The sequence below is a fragment of the Aythya marila genome (genome assembly GCF_965140915.1).
Source record: "Aythya marila genome assembly, chromosome: 1".
Taxonomy (NCBI): Eukaryota; Metazoa; Chordata; class Aves; order Anseriformes; family Anatidae; genus Aythya; species Aythya marila.
In genome coordinates this window covers 191,329,809-191,349,707 of record NC_139042.1, presented here as the reverse complement: position 1 = coordinate 191,349,707, position 19,899 = coordinate 191,329,809, and the positions used below count along the sequence as shown (strand labels likewise).

Genomic DNA, 19,899 nt, shown 5'->3' with positions numbered 1-19,899 from the left:
CCCGTACTGCATGCGGGATTGAGGGGAGCTCTGCCAGGCTGAGCACGGGACATCTCACCTGGTCACAGAAAAAACACAACTTCCTCCATGTCTGACATTTTTCCACCACAACAACAGGTTCCCCCTGTCAAAGAGGGTGCTACAGCTTGTTCTCTACACCTCACCAGGTCTTTGGTAATAACTGGGTCTTTCATGAAGGTACTGACTAGCAGAAGCCTTCTGGCATGCATTTCCAGTATTTGCATGTGCCTGTATCACTTAAAATTTCAATATAGTTTGGAGTCTCTTTAAGCATACCAACTGCTTAACAGATATGATTCGAGTGTTTCCAAAGTTGAATTGTAAAAAAACTTCAGAGTCAGTAGCTGGCTCAGATTTCACTACATATTTAAATGAAAATGATCAAATTAGGCAGGTTTTCCAACAAAATTAAATACAGTAGACAAAACCAGGACTATCCAGGAATAGTACATCAACTTGTTTAGTTTTTAATTTGAGGAATTTTACTTTTGGATGTTAATATTATGCGATTTATTGTAACAGTGCTTTCTACACATGATGTGCTTTCTTCACACATGATGCATAACCAACTTCCCACTCTAAATTGAGAAGACTGACTCATTTGTGAGACAGGTTAGAAAAATTACATAACGTTCACTCCTTCTTGGTCTAAGACAAATTCAATTATCAGTTTTCAATTCTCACACAACTTTTCAGGGGAACTGTAAAGGCTGAGCACAGTGCATACTATCGCTCTTACCTCATTGAATTCCACATCCCTCGTGGCTGCTAGGTCAAACCCTTGCTGCTGGCTCTCATACTTTAGGACTCGGATCATCATCTGGTAAGCTGTCCTCACATCATTGCCATACAAGCTGTGGGTGTATTTGGTGGCGTTCTGCAACACTCTCACAATCCGTATGGTTTTGTCTCCATCCAGCTTGGTCTCATTGCGATGTAACTTCTCATTCTGAACCAGAGACAAGAATGAAGGAAAAAAAAAAAAAACAACAACGTGTGATTTATGTATGTATGTATGTATGTATTTATTTATTTACACTCTAGTTACAGAGACATTCTTCATTTAGGGAACTTCGACACAAAAGTGTCATCTGATCCAAATGGTGCTTGTCTTGAGGAAGGGTTGATAGGACAGCTCAATGGAAAATGTAACTCAAGAGCCAGAAAAGCACAAAGGTCCAGATGGGAAATGAGAGGGTCAAGGATTTGGTCAAAGGATGGAGTTCAGGGACTTCAAACTGGAGTCTTACAGATGATCATTTATAAAATAAAGACAGAAACTATAGGATGTCTTATGAAGTGTAAATATTAAAAACATGTTTATTAGTGCTGAGAAAAATTAAGCAACAGGTGAGCAACTAGAAACAAGGTAAAACAAGAAAATAAAGAAATGTCTTTAAATTCAAGGAAAAGTTACAATGGATCACTGGAAAAAAAAATGATCATTGTGCTGGATTATTATCTATGTAAATCAACGCTGTCCATATGAAGTCAATGACAACATGAAAATTCATATCAAATAGGGATTTGGACTACACTGTCAATAGTCACTGGATGCTACAGTGCACACCTCAAAATATGGTTATGGGGTTATCAAGAATAAATATATCCTTTCTAGACTTAACTGGATTGGAGAAACTGTAGATTTCATTGTGTTCTGGGTGTGTTCATTATATGCAAACACTGCTGGGTCCTGACAGGCTGGTCAGACTCTGGAGGACTAAACACAAGAAAACACAGCTTACCATGATTTTAAGATCCACAAAAGTGTTGGTGGTACAGTTGAAAAGCTCAGGAGGCAGCCAGCCTTTCTCAATGTTACAGTGGCGAACGGCATTTCCTGAAGGAGACAATGCATGAATAGTAAATAACATCCTGAATTGCTCTGGATAAACCTTCATAGATTTCTGTTTTCAGATTTCTTAGCGATATACACATACTTCCCTTCCCAAACTGGCATTCCTTCCTGAGAAAAGTTAAAAGTTAGACAAGCTTCAGATCCACCCAACCACTCTCAGCCACCCTGCCCCAATGTTCTGTAACAAATTCACCAATTTATTTATATCAAACATGAGAATGACTGTGCATTTCCTAAATATTTATGAAAACATAACCCTGCTCAGATTTCTGCGCAATAGCCTGTATAGGAAGACCACCCCAATAAATGCTATTTTCATGTCAATACATGCTGGTGCCTTCACACACAGCGCGCAGTAGACACTTCAGCCAACACAAATAATTTCCTTTTGCCACTTGTGAGTGGTTTGTGAGCGGCCTGCTGTTTAACCTACTATATTTTACTATTTGTCAAATCATTTTAAAAGGTGATTCTTGGCTGTGAATCCTTCAAAACGAATCACAAGTTATCAAATTCAAAACTAACATTGTGCTAGTTAACTTTGGATACACATTGCATGTGTCTAAGCAATGTAATTACTACTATCTAAATAACAGAACTGTAACTGATAGAACAATATCTAACTATATTAATTCTTTTCCATGAATACACATTCAAGCCTCAAATTCCTAATTGAATATTCATTATTATAAAGCTGACTTTCTTTGAATTCACTGTAAAACATATTCTGTAAAATTCACTTAAAATGTGCATCCTAAGAGCATCCCTGACTGCTATTTGCTAGAAGAGACACTGGCGTCAACCACAGGAACAGTGCGCATTTAGTGAGAAAGCCTATTTTAATTCAACTTTAAGGTGTTTAGCAATGCAAATACTGTCTAATTAAAAAAAAAAAAAAAAAAAAGTGTGGGGAGAATTTTACATCTTAAAATCTTCAGAAGTGGAACTTGGGTGACCATGACTCTTCTGAACTCCTGCATCCTCCCAAGTAATAATTGGAAAAGTTACACAGTCATTGTAATTCATTGAACCTGAAGAGTGCAGGTAAGAGTTCCTGGGTCTAGAAATTAGACAGAATTTTGTTTCTGACAGAAGAGCCTTAGGAAAAGATTGTGAACACTTGTTTTCAAAAATCTGCTTTGGTTTTCTGTAAGATAAATGTTTTCAGGGACATGCATGAAAAAACAGATTGCTATTCATTCACAGTACAAAATGACACAGCTCATATGCTCGGTAAAATACGTCTTTCAGGCATGTGAATTATGGTTTGCAGAAAAGATATCTGGCAGAAAAACGCAAGTTCTGCTGTACCTCTTAGCACTGCTAGCCTGCAATGCCAATAAAGTGATCACCATGCAAACATTTTTCATCATTTTATCTTTGCCCAGAGGAGCTGTGTTGCTGGAGATGATGTGTAAGTCACTAGAAACTAAAAGTTACATTGGTAAGAAGTGTTTGAACAACAGTAACCAGAATATTGGACTGTGCTTTTCTGAAAATACGGATACAGAATTTCTGTTCTTTGTGTGTGTTTACCTGCTGCACTTTCGTATTTATATTTTGGATATTTCAAATGTATTTTAACAGTTCTTGAGTTTCAGCTAAAGTTTTGTCCTTGTGACATGCATAAGCTATGTGGTAATCTCTAGACTCAATGAATTAACACCATTCCCTATGCACACATTTTTTGCTGTTCCCCCTGTGCCCACATGTAGATAAAGCAGTTAATGTTTTACCCAGGGAACTTACCCACTGATCCCTTAGGACACGGCACGGCAGCTGGCTGGCCAAACTTGGTCTGTGGCCACCAAATACCAGCCTCGAAAGCTTTGGGACACCCATTATAAATTACTGAAAGCAGAAGAAGAAATGATGCAATTTTTTGGAGAAATTAAAATCACAGAGGAACAACTAGAAGGTATTCCAGATTGCCAAAGGGACCTTCCAACTGTTTCCAAGCCCCAATAGGATGCTTGCTCTTTGCAGCGCCTCCCAAGCTTTAGCCCATCACCTGCTCCTGGTTCAGCAGCACAGTTGGACAGGTACAGGCATAGGAGACCTCAGGGTGATTATGGGGCTCTGCATCTTGGTTCTGCATCTCTCTGCCTGATCCTTTATTGTGGGAACACATTTCCCCGTCATTTCACCCACACGCTGCGGTGAGATGACTGCTGCAGCTGCTTTGTGCTGATTGCAGGTGGAGGGTGGGCGGGTGAGAGGACAGGCAGGACAGGCAAGGCAGGGAAGAAAGGCAGCTGGAGTGTGGCACAGGACGTGAGGGCTTTCACCCACCCCGTCAGCTGTGGCACAGCCACATTATTCTGTACTGGTAGATGAAGTCAGGCTTCTTGCAAAATTAGGATTAGGGTGTTTTGCTGTTTCCCTCTAAGCTAGCTATATTTCCACTTGATGGAAATATGAATTATTTTTTCCTTTTTTTTTCCCCAGCCCCTGTGAGTCATACTGGCACAAATTTAGGAGAAGGGGTGCAGATTTAGGCTACTGCACCCCTATTGCCCTGCTAGAGCCACCCCACTGGCCTCACAGGCACCCCAGCAGGCAGCAGCACACCCAGCACTGCGCTCCCCACATCTCCCCACTGCCCTCAGCTCCAATCCTGCAGCCCCAGCCCGGCACTGCTGGACGGGGTGTACCTTCACAGCCCTTCAGGGTGACTTCGGCAAAGGGGTTGTCGCAGCGGTTGCACTGCCGCCCTATGACTCCGGGTTTGCAGGGACACTGCCCCGTCTCCATGTCGCAGGTGCGTGTGTGGGAGCCCGAGGGGAAGCAGTCGCAGGGATAGCAGGTGTCGCTGCTCTGTGGCCGGTAGTAATTCGCCTAGAGAAGCAGAAAAGGACAGACGATGAGGTATTTTACTTGTATCCCAAATATAAGCATTTGCTCGTGTTTCTGAAATGCTGGTCTAGCAGCACGTGCTTCATAAAAGGGCTCATTGAGCTGAGCACAGGATAATGATGGTGTTGCAATTAACAGAAAACATAACGTTTGACCATTCTTTCTGCTAGCCCATAGTTATCTCACTGTGTTGGGCAGACTGAGCACAGCAGGGGTTGCTGGGCTGCCCAGACCCAGGGCACAGGCTGCTGATTGCAGTGGGGGCACAGGGCCCACATCTCTCATTATGTACTTGCTGCCTGTGCCCAGCGACAACATTCTTGAAGGATCTGCAGTTTTCTCTGCTTTGCAGTTCGACTCCTGCCTAGCATGGAGAAGCCAGGAAGAAAACTTCTTGCGCTGTCCATTTATGTCGCATGTACAGGGCAGGGAGAAATCAATGATCGTGTATTCAAATTGCATCTGTAACTGCTTTTGATCTGCGGAGTTACACGATTACACGAGACAATGGTGCTGGCACCCCGCTGACTCGATTTAACGCAACAGTTGCTGTGTGTCCTGCTGGCATTTAGGAAAGAAGTGCTGGGCCAGATTCGCTGCTGCTGGTTCAAATAGGCAGGACTCCTCTGAGGTCATGCAAATCTATTGTAAAACCTATTGTGGACAGCCCATTGTAAAACCTCCAGGAGGGAGGCGCCTCCCTTCCCCACTCTCTGCTCCGTCCCCATATGTCTGCAAAAAGCCTTGAGAGAGCAGTCCCTGAGGAAAGCGTTCAACCTCTTATTTTATTCAACTCTTCCAAGCTGCGAGGTCTTTGCTGACCTGCTGCAGACGACAGCTTCACCCAGCCAGCCCAAGCTGCTGCCCGGAGATCGCTTGCTTGTGACACAAAACCCACCACCAGCATTCCTCTCCGCCCAGGTCTGATCTCCCCCAGTAAATCAGGCTGCACTTCAGAGAGAGATCAGAGCCAGGCTTTCCTTCTCTCCGTTTTGCTTTACAAAGGCAAATAAGATAAGGGCTGCACAGTATGATTTGGTGAAGGGCAGTGCCAGCAAAATGTTTTAGGTAAACATTAACTGTGGTGTGCACATATAGGATACAAAGCACAGCTCTGTATACTTTGTCTGGGTTGCTGCAGTTATTAGTGATGTAGTTACTTTTTAAGCTAAAGAATTTTTTACTTCAGACTGCTGCTTTTTGCTTACCTTGCAGTGGCATTCCCCATTGGTCTTATTGCAATCAGGATCAAACCCTTTACTCGTCTCACAATTACACGGGCCGCAGATAGGATTTCCCCACCAGCCTCTGGGACAAGGCAAGTCAATCCTATAAAAGAAAATCACATCCAGAGAAAGTTCTTTTAAGATTCCTCTTAAAAGGTGGGAAAAAAGAGCTTTGGGCCAAATCTGCACTCAATTCCATCTGCTTATAGGGTGCAACGTACCTCACTGCAGCAGCCAACACTTTATATATGTGTGCGTGTGTGTGTTCACTGTAATAATAAAGATAAAGAATATCAGTTCTACAAAAGCCTAGTGGGAATACTTCTCTAAAAGTTTTCAGGACCAGCTCCTCTATATATCTATATGAGCAAATAGTGTTCTTTCCTCTAGGAGAGGGTGATGGCACCCACGTTGCCTCCTGGAAGTGGTCCCTGGTCCCAGCAGCCCCACAGCTGGGCGCTGCTGGGCTCAGCACTGGCTGGGGCAGGCTGGACAGCCCATGCCAGGCTGTGCTAACCTTCCAGCATCCTGTGCCCTGTCCCTAACTTACCCATCACCACCAGCACAACCTCAGGCTGTGTTTCCCCAATGCTTTACACCTACGTGAGGGCTGCTGTCTGGTTCTGTCCCCTCCCTATGCATTCCTGCCCCATGGTGCAGGAAAAAGCAGGTACAGCAAGCCAGAGGCTGGGCATCAACCCAAAAGCTGAAACATATCCCTTGGTTTTGCTGGTTCTTTTTCTCCAGAATAAACTTCTGAGCAGGTTTGTCCCACAGCCACTGCTGCCAAGGATGCCCTGGGGTGGGATGAGGTAGTGATCAAGGGAGCCTGATGGCTGGAAGTGCATCAAGATGTAGCCTGAAGGATGATGCTGCCGAGGCTGCCCTCAGCAATAATGCAGAAAGGAATCCCTTCCCTGCTGTTCACCTACAGGGAGAAAAGCTGCTCGCTGTCTGTTCCAAAGACCACACTGAATTTTGTTTATGGTAATTGCTTGCCTTGTACTTCTATGCTTTATAATCCAGGAAAAAAATCAGCAATGCTGCACTTGACATGAAGTCAGCAGATAATGACAAGGGACTACTTCTCTTTGTTGCTAATCCAGAGGAGTAACAGACAAATCTGGCAACAGCAATGTCAGTGTTTGCAAGCCCACACAACAAAAGGCAGAGGAAGAAGCTTGCAGTTTTCAAAGGGAAGGAAACAACATCACATGAGCTATTCCTAAATGTGTAGACAAATGCCCTCAAATGAATGATGTGCATTCATTTGCACATCATGAATGGCCCACATTAGAGCAAATCAAAATGCCATCTTGGGGATAGGGCTGGTTGCTGAATGCTTATCTGAGACCAGGAAGCTGCTGATGAGGGAATCTGCACGTTTCCACCACACAGAGACAGGGCACAGACCTCCTAGGCTGTCCAGAAGACATGGATTTTTGCCAGCCCAGGTTCCAGACCCAAACTCCAAAGCCATTTTATATGGCCAGGCCACCTAAATGGGCGCACTGATTTCTGAGTGTGTTGGGGCAGCTGAAGGGGAAGCTCAGAGCCAGCTCTGGCCAAGCCTACCAACAGGTATGGGTTAGAGGCCATGCTGTGTAACACAGCACAATTGGTCTAGCCCCTGAACTGCTCATGAAGAAAAGTGGCCCCTGAGTGTATGGAAGTTTGTCTGGTATCTGGGAAGAGAGCTTGGGAGCACCGAAGGACAGGGGGCCTGCAAATACCATCTACTAGGAACACGTGAAGTAGAACAGGAAAGCTAACTGAAGCATAAAAGAAATTGATGGACTGCTCCCTTAGGAGGAGAGGCAGCTGGGAGGATCAGGGAACCAAAGAATAATTCTCCTACTTGCTCTCGCAGTACTGCCCGTAGTAGCTCTGTCCACATTCGCAGGTGTAGCCATGGGATGAGCTAGGTTTGTGCACACACGTGGAGACATGCTCACATGGGTTCAGGTTACATACATCAACACAGTCTCTTCCAAAGTACCCTGGGGAGACAAGGTCATAAAATTACAGCAACCATTGTAATTTACGATTTGCATGTCTCTAAACGACCATCTATTTTATGCTCATACACTAATAACACATCTTCAATAATCAGTAGATTCTCCCTGAGATACTGTCAGAAGAAGGTACTCTTTTCCCTCTCAGCCAAAAATATAGTGGGCTGTTCTTTTCGACAGCCTGTTAACATGCTTCAGGCACCCTTGTGTCTCTGGTTCCCAATTTTATATTCAGGGCATGTGTTACAAATAGTTTTGTATTCTCTCCCTGCACGTACGGGAGGTGACTGTGCTGGGTGCTGACAGCATGTGCTGGCTACATGCACCAAAACAGAGAAAACATTCAAAGTATCTCGATTAGGATGCAGGCTGTGAGACTGAAATCCAACAGCAGAAAATGCTGGGAAAGAAAAAGGGAGAAAAGAAAAAGAAAAGAGAAGAGAAAGAAAAAGAAAACAGAAGAAAAGAAGAAAAGGGGAAGTGCACAGAAAGAGCCCTTTGGACCAGAAACTGTCTTTCTGTTTGGTTGACACATTTCCTAGAACAAATGATCCTTAGCCCGTGACTGTAGTTGCAAGGGTGGTACAGTAGGGCAAAGAAGGATTGGATGCTGATTGGAAGGAGAAGAAGCACTAGATGAGCACCACCACCAGCAGCAGCAGGAGGTGGCAAAGTGCTTGCAAAACATCCTGCCACGGTGGCTGCTTCTCTTCTGATGAGCACAGGGAGATGGGCTCCAGCTCCTGCCTGAGTGCACGGGGCGGTCAGTGGGTTACCTGGGTCACACACGCAGGAGTAGCTGTCCCAGTCGTCGCTGCAGTAGCTGTGCTGGGGACACGGGTTGGAGTCGCAGGGGTTATCCACTTCACAGCCCTCCTTCACGTTGATCTTGATAGCCTGTTTCATGTTGAGTGTGGCTATATTTGTAGACGTCTCTCCCATTCTTACTCCCTGGTGACAAAAGACAATTATTTTTAATTTAGAGTTCTCATTCTGAATACAGTACGATGTGTTTCACTACTTCCATTAATCCTTGAGGCTGCATTTTACAGAAACATCACCTGATCAGTCAAAACCAGATTTTTTTCAAATGCTTGTCTCTGATTAAATCAAAGAAGCAAAAGAAAAGGGATGTTGCTGTGTGAGACCAGATTTGTACCTGGGAAAGTGGGCAGACTTTACTATTTTGATTCTTAGATATTTTGATGGAGGAAATAGAAATGTTTGGGGAAGGATTAAAAAAGAAAAAATATGCATTTTCATATGGGTATTTTCTTAGAAGATCAACATTTGCCTCTATTATTCTCATTTCCTACCTGCATACAGCCATAAAACCCCTGCTGAACAGAGATTTGGTCACCAGAGACACCTCCCACAATGATGCTTTTCATTTTTAGTCCGGGTAGTTGATTTCCAATTTGCACAGTGCTCTGTTGAGGAAAAGGACAGTTGATAAGAAGCACTATCATCCTCTGCAACACAGACAGCTACTTTCTCTAGTGATAGAATCAAACAGTAGCTGACTGTACATTTTGGAAAAAAATATTGAAGAAGTGAGGAGCTTGGATTTGTTCACAAGATATATTATCATTAGGTTTAATAAATTAATTTAGCTTCTTTAGGCACTAGGCACTGCAGAACATCTCTCAGAGCATAAGTATTTGTCCACAGTCTCCCTACAAAATATTTTTGTTGTGCTTAGTGGCAAAGTTATAATGCTGCCATACCTGGTACATCCCATAGTCCAAGGACATGACGGCCAGGTACTTGATGTCTTTTCCATCTTTAGCACTCTTTAGCTCGATTAATAAATGATGCCATTCCCCATCACTGACTCGTGTCTGGGTCATCTTCAAACTAGCAACCTGGCTCAGGCCACTGTACACTTCAAACTGCACATAGTTGTTCAGTATCTGTTGGGAAAAAAAATCATGTCTATTCTTTGTGACATGGTTAGATTTGGTGGGACAGAAGACAAGATAAAAAACATTTCCTTAGAAAACCCCAAAGGAAAAGAATACAATAAAAAAAGAGAACACTTGCAATAACTCCTTGTATAATTTCAGACATTCAGTTTCTAACTTACCCTAGTGGGAGGTGAGGGAGAAGACAACAGAGAGATTCTTTTCATTTGTATTAATGCACACTACTAACTTTGTTTAGGAAACCTTAAACCACAGAATTTCAAGTTTAGAATGATCAAAAGTAGAAGGCTGAAGAAATCATTTGTATTTACTGATGTGCATTTAGCAGAGTGGATGAAGCTGTGTAGTTCATGTGGCCGTATCCACTGATAGGGATGGGGGAGAATCTCTTACTACTTTTCTAAGCATAAAAGGCCACATTTCTACCTGGATGTTGATCTTGGATGCAGCTCCAGCATTTGCTTGCATTAACATGCCATTGACTTTCCGGGTTCTGAACATCAGCCCAATGTACCACGGCACAGAGATGGTAATGTCAAGGTCACTCCAAATGATGATGCTCTCTCCACTGAAACGCTGAGGAGAAGGCATTACTGTAAAACAAAAAAACATGACAGAAACACTTTATATCCTTCAGGACAGAGGTTAAGAGTAGAAATAACGTGGTATCACGGTGGTGGCACGAGGCAGCACCTCCACACTGCTACTGCATTATAGAGGCGAGAGACGTTCCTAGAAAGGCAAGCTTTGGGATCTCTGCTGATAGATTTCTGCTTGTGAGTGGGTGGACAAAGCAGGAAACGCGAGGCCAAAACTTGCTGCAGATGCTTTCAACATATCCTTGATTACCTGCTTCTAATTAGCAGATTAAACGCAGAGGAAAAGGCTCTGAGGCAACAGGAAATATAAATTAATTATAAATAAGCCGGGGCCAAATTATTCAGCTGTCTCAGCTATGTGGTCTTTTTGCAGGGAGAAAGCTCGTGAGGAGTCACCAGAGCCATCTGCCTTAGACATCTCGAGCCGATAGCTGAAGTGTTGCCCTGATGTCTAACCCTGCATGAGTATGTGGTGGCTTTGGTGTGGGATCTGCAGCCAGGCAGCTCCTGAGTGATGTCCTCGCTTCCAGCAATGGTGCAGCAGCTTTTTCCAAGTGGAAGCTGGCCCCTTCACCCAGGGATAGGTGCAGGAAGCCTCAAGGAACACCTGCTCAGGCTTCTACAAACACAAGCGGGGGCATGGGGTGGGACAACTAAAGCATGGCCTGGTCTTGGAATCCACAGAGCAATTTAAAAGTTATCCATTGTACATAGACCACAGAGTCACAGAGGGGGGCCGGGGCACACCTTCCCCTGCTTCTAAACCAGAAATCTCTGTCCCCCAGAGCTTTGGCCTCTGGCATCCCCCCACCTCCGGCCCTTCCCCATGCCTGGGACTGAGGGGCTGCAGGTGCCAGTGCCCCCAGATGGGACCTGATCAGCCCTGCCACCTCAGGGAGGGGGACACGTGCTTCAGAGCATCCTCCTGCCACCAGCAAGGCAGTGATGCAGCAATGCGAGCTGTCTGCTCAGGGCTTGTCACTTTGAAGTGCTGCCTGTGTATCTACATAGACATTAAGAGACTCCTACATTGAAAAGGTCAACAGAGGGGGGGACCTTGGAAACACGCTGCCAACACACACCACACACACACACACACGCAATGTGTTCAATCAAAGAAAAACCCAGCAAAACTGAAAGTGCTGGTGCTCAGCAGAGGCTGCCTTCTTGCCAAGGAAGTGGTGATTAAAAATGCACATTCAACCCCGGTCTGAGTCAAAGCCTAATAAAATCAGCGGGATTCTTTCCAGTGATTTAAGGGGGCTTAGGATCAGGCATTTTTACTATAAACAAATTACTAAATACTGCCAAGTTCTGTGGAACTCCTTTGGTCTCGTAAATAAATCAATGAAAGCTGCTGTTACTCATGACAGTAAGTCGGCTATCATATTTACTCTAGAGGTGATCTCACGATCATTTCAAATAGACGAGAGGTGATTTTTAGTCTCAGTTGCAATCTTCTGTTACCTATCCCTTAAACATCACAGCGGGACATACATGCTCTGGGATGTCAATGGCTGGTAACGAGACGTGCACACATGACTTCACACCAAGGGGCCCCTGCGTCCTACCTTGCTCGCAGTTTTTGCCCCCGTACCGTACGGGGCACTCGCAGATGTAGGTGTTCCACTTGTTGACACACGTGCCTCCGTTCTGGCACCAGTTGGCTTCGCAATAGTTCCTCTGTGCTGCACAGCCTGGAAGTCAGGAAAACGGTCACTTTGCATGGCTTTAGCAAAAAAAAAGGGCTCTGGATAACTGACTGTGTCTGAGTTTCTTTGCAAAAAGCAGACACAAACACTACAGTATTTTATTTTATTTTTTTTTAATATACTTGAAGTCAGTGAAGCAAAATGTGGATGGCAAATGTTTTCATGAGCTGGGCAAGTGTCACATTCATAAAGACAAATCTATCAATGGCAATTCAATACAGTCACCGAGCTGTAAATCTCTGGGTGGTAAGAGAAAATTTGGGGCACATATCTGGCAGCAACTGCTGCAGACAGCCAGATAGACCAGCGCTGTGACTCAGCAGCGTGGTTCTCAGTTTACTGTCATGTAACCAAGGAACCAACGTGTAGTGTTACGCAGAGTAGTAACACTATTGTAGGTCAATGTTTTAAACCATGTGGGAACATGCTTTGAAATGAGGAAAAGAAATCCATCCTAAAGAAAACATTTCTTTTATCATGCCCTTCCTGATGTGTATTTCCACAAGATAAAAACTTGTGTTTAATTAACATTAGAGATGTGAATGTTAAAAAAATGCTCCAAAACAAAATTGTAAATTTAAGCTTCTGCCACCACTTCCTTCTTAATCCATGATCTGTGCCAAGATCATACATATAAGAACCAAAATTTAGGTCTTACATGGAGCTTCAGCAGGGTGGGAGGAAAGGACCTGCCATTCTTCTGTGCAAGAGACATTTTTATGTTGATGGAGCACTTTGTATATGAGCTAACCCTCATCATTGATCCAGGGACTAGAAACCAAACCAGAAACTCCAACAGGCTGCTGCATGAAGCAGGCTTCGGATTTGAAGGACTGCAAAATTTGTCTTACAGGATAAACTTAATTTATGAAAAAAATCATTACATACTTTGCCTTTTTCATGAACTAATCCCATTGGCTTTCAGAGCAAAGTAACATTGAAAAGGTAATTTAAAAAAAAAGAAAAAAAAAAAAGCCTAAGAGGAGGAGTAAATTCCCTGTGCAAATTCCTGGGTGAAACTCATAATGATGCAGAAGGTTTAAACAAGCCCAGTTCTTTTCTGCATGGCACTTAATCCTTTAAGTGTGCACCTTGCCACAGGCTACTGTGTGTGTCCTTGGCACAGGCACTGACCGCACCCTGATCAAACAAACGAGGTGTGTTGAGCAGGTCTGGCTGCAGCTATGCCAGCGAGGGGGCCCCTTGAAATGCTGAAATGCTTTTTTTTATATACAGCTATGGCAGAGAGTTTTCTACTGCTGATTTTTTAGGTTTTTGGTTGTTCATACCTGGCAGCGTCCCATTATTGGCGATGTAGCTGGCCATGTCGATCGGCTTGCTGTCAATAGAGAGGTTCCTCATGCAGCCGATAAACTGTCTATTGTGCACTGGGAAATCTTCTGGCAAGTTTGGGACCCCGCCAAGCAAAAGAGGGCCAGTCAGGTCCAAAGATCTGAAGAAACAAAGAAATAGTCACTATTTCCTGCACACAATTTGTTTGTTTTTCTTCCTTATCCTACTGTTTCCATAAGTACATCGGAGATGTTGAGTTTACTCGTGTTGCCACACAACTCCCTCTGCTACATCAGTGCTTTCAGAGCTCATAATCAAGTGACTTTCTGGTAAAACAGCTGATCTCAGTGTGCAGAAACACCATAATCTGTAATTTAGGAGTTGATGGATCCACACAAAATTCAATGACCTGTCTCTGTGGCTTATAGATGGCTTACAGTCTGCAACAAAAGGGTTGAGGTGCTGTAGTTTTTAATACAGTGACTTCATTACTCTACAGTGCCAGCCCTTTTTAAATCTTCTGAAGATCTTAGTCTTCATAACATTTGGTGGAAGTAGGTTCTGCTGATCAACTCCATGCTGTATGAAAAGTTTATCATTTGGTCAGTTTGAATTAGCCTTAATTTTTATGATGTGCCCTCCTCTTGGGATTTTAGAACAGCACATGCCTATCAATGGCCTTTCTGCTATCAGTCATTATTTTATACGCCTACCGTGTTGCTTGCTATCCATCTCCTCTTTAAACTCAACAGTAATAACCTTTTTTGGTCTTTCCTCATGGGAAAGCTTTTTCTTTTTTCTTTTTTCTTTTTTTTTTTTAACACTAAATGATTTTTTCCATGCCCTTTGAAGATAGGACTGTTAACTTAAATTATGTAAGTAATAAGCTCTTCAGCAGTCCCCTTCCTAATAACTTGTAACATTTTATTTGCCCTGCTCTCTAAATGTTCATACTGAGTAGATAGTGTTGGGATGCCATCTGCAATGTTTTCCAGTTCTTTTTGTTGCATTTTACAAGCAATTTAGGCACATGTCTGTATCTATGTGAAATTGTGCATTCCACCCAGTGTGCCAACACTTGCAGTAGCCTCCACCAAATTTCATTTGCTGAACTAAAACTTGTAATTTTTTCTTGTTAAGTTGTATCCCTTTTTCTAACTTAATTTGTTTGGCAGTTAACCTCGTATTGTTGACTCTCCCCTGGAAGAAGAGAACGATTGGAAAACACAGATAGAGGAAATCCTTACTTCTTTGAGCCAGTCTGAGTCCCCTGGGCAGCACAGGTGTAGTTCCCAATGAGACTCCCGAAGCGCACGGCCACCGCTGTGTCACAGTCATCCACGGTCACCACTGCCACCTTCTCCCCTGAAGGCCCGTGGGGAATTCCTAAACGCCCAATGTTGGGCTTCAAAGAGTAAATGGCACATGTCACACAACACTGTATACACACAGGATTTAAACGCTGGTTCAGCCAGCTCAACAACATCTTCCTCTCAAAAAGGGACTCAAATAGGATGTGTAAATGAAGTAGCAGAAGCTAAGTTGACCTATGAAACTGCGGCAAGAAAATAAACCAACAGATGGATGACTTTATAGGGTTCATACACGCCCCAGGTGATACACAGCATGGTCAGAAGTGGCCTCAGTCTTTGCCACTGCTGAACCACTTTGGTGATTGCAACAGAAAGGGATGCCTATGGGACTGAGAATCCAGACCCAATCACCTCCACCACAAGCACATCCTTCATCTCTGGTACGCGTCCCTTAATTTCCCAGTGGAGGGGCACAAGCTTTACCCCAGCGTGGCTGACGGGAGAGCACATCTGCTACACAGAAGCTCAACAGCTGCCACTTCTCTGGTGGAGGGATGCACCACTATGGTTAAAAAAGGGACCACGTATACATGTCAGCGTAATAGCCTTGGTGAAGACCTAAGAAATTGTATAAGGAAATTCTTTTTCCTGTTTAGTGTTTGTAGAGAGCTGCAGAGTCCTAATCGACCACTGGTACTGGATCTCTGAGGATGTTTTAGGCGAAAGAGAAGCAATGAGCTGAACTTCCCTGGCTTTGCTGCTGCTCCTCTATGGGCAAAGGGACACCTCACAGGAGGGAATTCATGAAGATCTGACCCAAACGTGTAGCATAACTGAAAGCCAAGAGATATTTTTATAATGTGTTGATCAACAAGGCTTGTAACCATATGAAAATGGAAGATGGCTGGGCGTTACACCCTAGTTTGCTGTACACTTTAAAACAAATATAGCTCAATTGTGTACCAAAATCCCTATTATTATTAAATAAAATTTCTAGAGCAAACAGGGAAGCAGCATGGGGATAAAAGCCTATTCTTACTGCTTCAGTTGTACAGACATAAATTTATTAAAATACTTAAAATCGTATCACCATATGTAAAGAGATACAGATTAATTTTTAAGGGTAATTATCCTAATGTATAAAAAAAATTAAAAGGATATTTCCTGGTGTCGATTCCAGTTAGAAAGTATTTTCCATTTCCTCTACCTAACGTGAACACACAGTCTGGCCGTTATACAGTATAAGGTTTTGACCTCTCCTAATTGATATTAAGGCAGATTTTATTTTTCCAATACTCCATTTGTTGCTGCCTAGCTTGGAAAGACAGGAAGCAGACACAGTTGCACTGCTGAAAATATTGTATGCAATGATGGAAATGTTAGAGAGCAGCTTTTCAAAGCAAATGAAAAAATACTTAAAAAATAAACTAGCCGACGGGCAAACTTTCCCTTCCAAAATTAAAATGTTTACATTCTGGGTGCTACTTCTATTCATTCGGAGGAATGATTTGATTAACATTCATGTTCTCTTGCTTCACTGAAATAATCTATTGTTTCTTACATGGGAGCCCTGACAAAGGGAGGGTATTTATTCTCGCAGCAGGGGGGATCTGCCCAACGTTAATCAAGACTGCAACCTGATGAGACTCATCAGTTTGCAGCTGCTCCTTCACAGTCAAGTAGTTGCAGTGGCAAATGGAGCTTTTTTTTTTTTTTTTTCTACTTTTATTTAACATCGAAATTGCAAGGCTTTTCTCTAGATGTTGACTGGTAACTGCAGTGCGGGCCTCTGGCATCTGATGACCACACAGAACCACAAGATGAAGCAAAGTAAATGGATTATTCAAGTGGACAAAAACAAACCTGCATGCAGTTCAAACTCTTAGTTCAAACGTCTCTTCCAAACTAGAAATTCTGTGATTCTGTGATTCTGTGATAATTTTCTGACCACATTAAAATACTCATTTGATAGAAAAGGCTAGAAATTCAACAATATGTTGCTGGGAAAGGAAAGAGATTCTCTGAGTGATTTCATGTGAGCTGGATTTCTTTTTTTCTTTTCTATGTCACAAGTACTACAGCACTCATCTTTTCAGCCCCTAGCTTAGGGAATACTTTGTAACTGAAGTAATGTGAACAAAAATAAAAAGCTGGAATGGAGGGAGCCTGAATTAGGAGTTCATGCAGAACTGAATCATGAAACTGATTTTATTCATTTAATATTTTGATTAATACTGAATATATTATTATTTTTTTGGTAACTGAAAGGGTATTTAGAGTATCATGCATTATTAAAAAAAAAGATTCACTTTATATATCTGAGTCCTAGAAAGAGAATTAATCACACAATATGAAACTTGGGATCTAATGACAAGAATTTCTACTGTAAGCTTAGAGATTGTCAGCCAAAAATGATGAAAAGTATGGAAGAATTAACCGTATTAGCCGTGGCTACAAAACAATTACGAAGCATGGTGTGATTAAAATGTAAAACTGGCAATGCAATAGCGGGTTGTTGCAAGGATGGGTATTAGGCAAATTTTATGACAATGAATAGCATAAATGTTGTAGACAAATTTGAGTTCATTTATTAAAAATAACTTCAAACCAGAGCAGATGCACAAAAGTACAGCCAAGGCAATGTAGAGCTTACCTTATCAATCAGACTAAAAAGTTTCAGCATGTTTAGGCTAGCAAGGTAAAAGGCTGAGGAAGGGTTTTGGAACTGAGAAGACTATCACTGCAATGGACACATTACAAGAACAATTGGGTAGAAGATGCCTGTGAGTTACATAGGCTGGAAATCACAAGGTGATGCCCAGCCATCAGAAGGGTCATCTTTGGGAAAGTAGCAGGGGCAAAAATGATAAAAAAGAACTTAATTTATTGGTGGTTATAGGAGCTGCTGTTAGCAGAGAACTGACCTATGTTCTTAAGAAAATAAATCTAAGTAATTAATACTTGGAAAATGCACTAGAAAGTGAATTCCCAACACTAAAGGACAGTACAAACATCTACATTTCAGGCACGAGCTTTGCTTCTGTGCAATACAACTGGAGCAAGACTGATCCCTAACAGTAGGAACAGCTAACACAAACCAGCATTAATTCACACTATTATTTTCTGGAAATATGTTCAAGGAATTAAAAGCCAGACTTTCATCTGGGTACTTAGCAGTCCTTTCTGCCTGTCAGACTCATCTCCTGAAGCACCATGCTACCAAAAAGGCAAGTTTCATTAGCTGTGCCAATTCTGTACTCATGAGTAAATGTTCAGTGTGGTGTACAGGAATTTACCAGCATGACCCCCATTAATGGCAATGCAAGTCATGTAACTAAGTTCCTGCTCATGGAGCTGAAAATTTACCTTGTGCTGCCTACCCCTAAAGACTGCCTTTTAATTTAGCGCTTGTCCAGAAAGAGGTTGGGATTCAGACTTCAAAGACCACATGCTGTAAAAGCGAGTAGCAAGCAGAGGAACCAAACAGTGCCAGAGAGCGCACTGGGTCTCATTTAAACAAACTATGAAAGAAATGTACTCCTCCTAGACTGGGGGGTGGGGGGGGAATATTCTGAGTGTTGCAGAATTTTATCACCATCATGTATGTAATGATTCTTCAAACATTCAGTGTATAGAATCATAGAATCACAGAATATCCTTGTGGGAAGGGGCAGAGAGTCCAACTCCTGGGCCCGCATGTGTCCAAGAGCGTTGTCCTAATGTTTCTTGAACTCCATCAGTCTCGGTGCCATGTCTACTGCCCTGGGGAGCCTGTCCCAATGCCTGACCACCCTCTGGGTGCAGACCCTTTCCCTAACACTCAGCCTGACCCTCCCCTGTCCCAGCTCCATGCCGTTCCCTCGGGTCCTGTCGCTGTCCCCAGAGAGCAGAGCTCAGCGCCTGCCCCTCCGCTCCCCTCGTGAGGGAGCTGCAGGCCGCCATGAGGCCTCCCCTCAGCCTGCTCTGCTCTGGGCTGAGCAAACCCAAGGACTTCAGCTGCTCCTCATGCATCTTGCCCTCTAGGCCCATCTGTATGCATAGCCAGGGCATCCCATATTAAAATCTGCTGCACTAACATCTATGCTTGCTTGTCAGAACTACATACAGAGTCTTTTGTCAAAGTGAAAGAAGCAGGGCCCTGACACATGAAGGAAGCCCCTATATTTCTCTTTTTCTTTAAAACAAGATGAATGATATTTATGTTTCTCAAATAATGGCAATAAGTATAAAAAATAGTAAATAGTGACATGAAACTTAAGTTGATCTCTCCAAGTTTGCAGGAAGGAGATTAGAAGTTTTGATCTATGGGTGGATAATCTCAGATTTCAGGTCTAATGCATGGCATTCTCCCTGGCCCAGACAAAGTCACAGGAATGGCAGTGTCCCAGGAGGGCTTGAAAACCGCAGCATCCTTCCCAACCGGAGCAGAACTAATAGTGAGATGTCCCACACATCTACTGTCCTCAGTGGTGACCTGGAGGGACGACCTTCTCAAGCTGCGAAGGTGATACAAGTCCCTTGGCAGCCGACATGGCCACAGGCCACCTGGGCGATTTCCTGTGGTCTCGGTGGTGGAGCGAGAGAACGCCACCCCAAAGATATTTCACTAGAGATGCCAAATCTGATTTTAGTGAAACCCAAGGACGGAACAATGAACTGTTTTGACTTTCCCCCACAATTTCAACAGAAAGAAACACGTGGAGATTCTCACAGGTGCATGTTAAATGCTGGGAAGCTTCATCTGTGAACTTGGTTTGTATAAATGGAGACTGGAGAGAGGAGAGAAGGTCATCAAAACACATCTGTTTATAGTTTGCATATCTACTGCACAAATCTACTCCCATTCCACTTAAAATATCACAGAGATATTCTGATGCATCTCAGTTTCATTTAGATCCTCTGTTATGTTAAAGTAAATATTTAAACTGCTGGAACCCACAGAGTTACTTATTAAGGATACAGATGATCTAATAATGCATAGGGAATGGAAAAGACATACAGATTAATGGATAATGGAAGCCTTTTCTTATATACTTAACTATCTTATTTTTACATTAGAAATAATAGTTTCCAAAGTCATA

At 43.0% G+C, this 19,899-nt stretch overlaps 1 protein-coding gene across 5 annotated transcripts in view; it reads right to left on the bottom strand.

Annotated features, from left to right (window-relative positions):
- Window positions 1-19,899, bottom strand: part of CELSR1 (cadherin EGF LAG seven-pass G-type receptor 1) — a 161,621-nt gene that overhangs the window by 32,634 nt on the left and 109,088 nt on the right. For all 5 annotated transcript variants that reach the window (XM_082762169.1, XM_082762171.1, XM_082762173.1 and 2 more), the window contains exons 6-18: window positions 14,753-14,910; window positions 13,502-13,665; window positions 12,072-12,197; window positions 10,328-10,494; window positions 9,704-9,889; window positions 9,293-9,406; window positions 8,753-8,927; window positions 7,820-7,961; window positions 5,944-6,064; window positions 4,534-4,717; window positions 3,629-3,730; window positions 1,767-1,861; window positions 761-970 (exon numbers count right to left, since the gene is read on the bottom strand). In XM_082762169.1, the coding sequence (XP_082618295.1) occupies window positions 761-970; window positions 1,767-1,861; window positions 3,629-3,730; window positions 4,534-4,717; window positions 5,944-6,064; window positions 7,820-7,961; window positions 8,753-8,927; window positions 9,293-9,406; window positions 9,704-9,889; window positions 10,328-10,494; window positions 12,072-12,197; window positions 13,502-13,665; window positions 14,753-14,910 (1,944 nt within the window). The remainder of the gene's footprint in view (window positions 1-760; window positions 971-1,766; window positions 1,862-3,628; window positions 3,731-4,533; window positions 4,718-5,943; window positions 6,065-7,819; window positions 7,962-8,752; window positions 8,928-9,292; window positions 9,407-9,703; window positions 9,890-10,327; window positions 10,495-12,071; window positions 12,198-13,501; window positions 13,666-14,752; window positions 14,911-19,899) is intronic.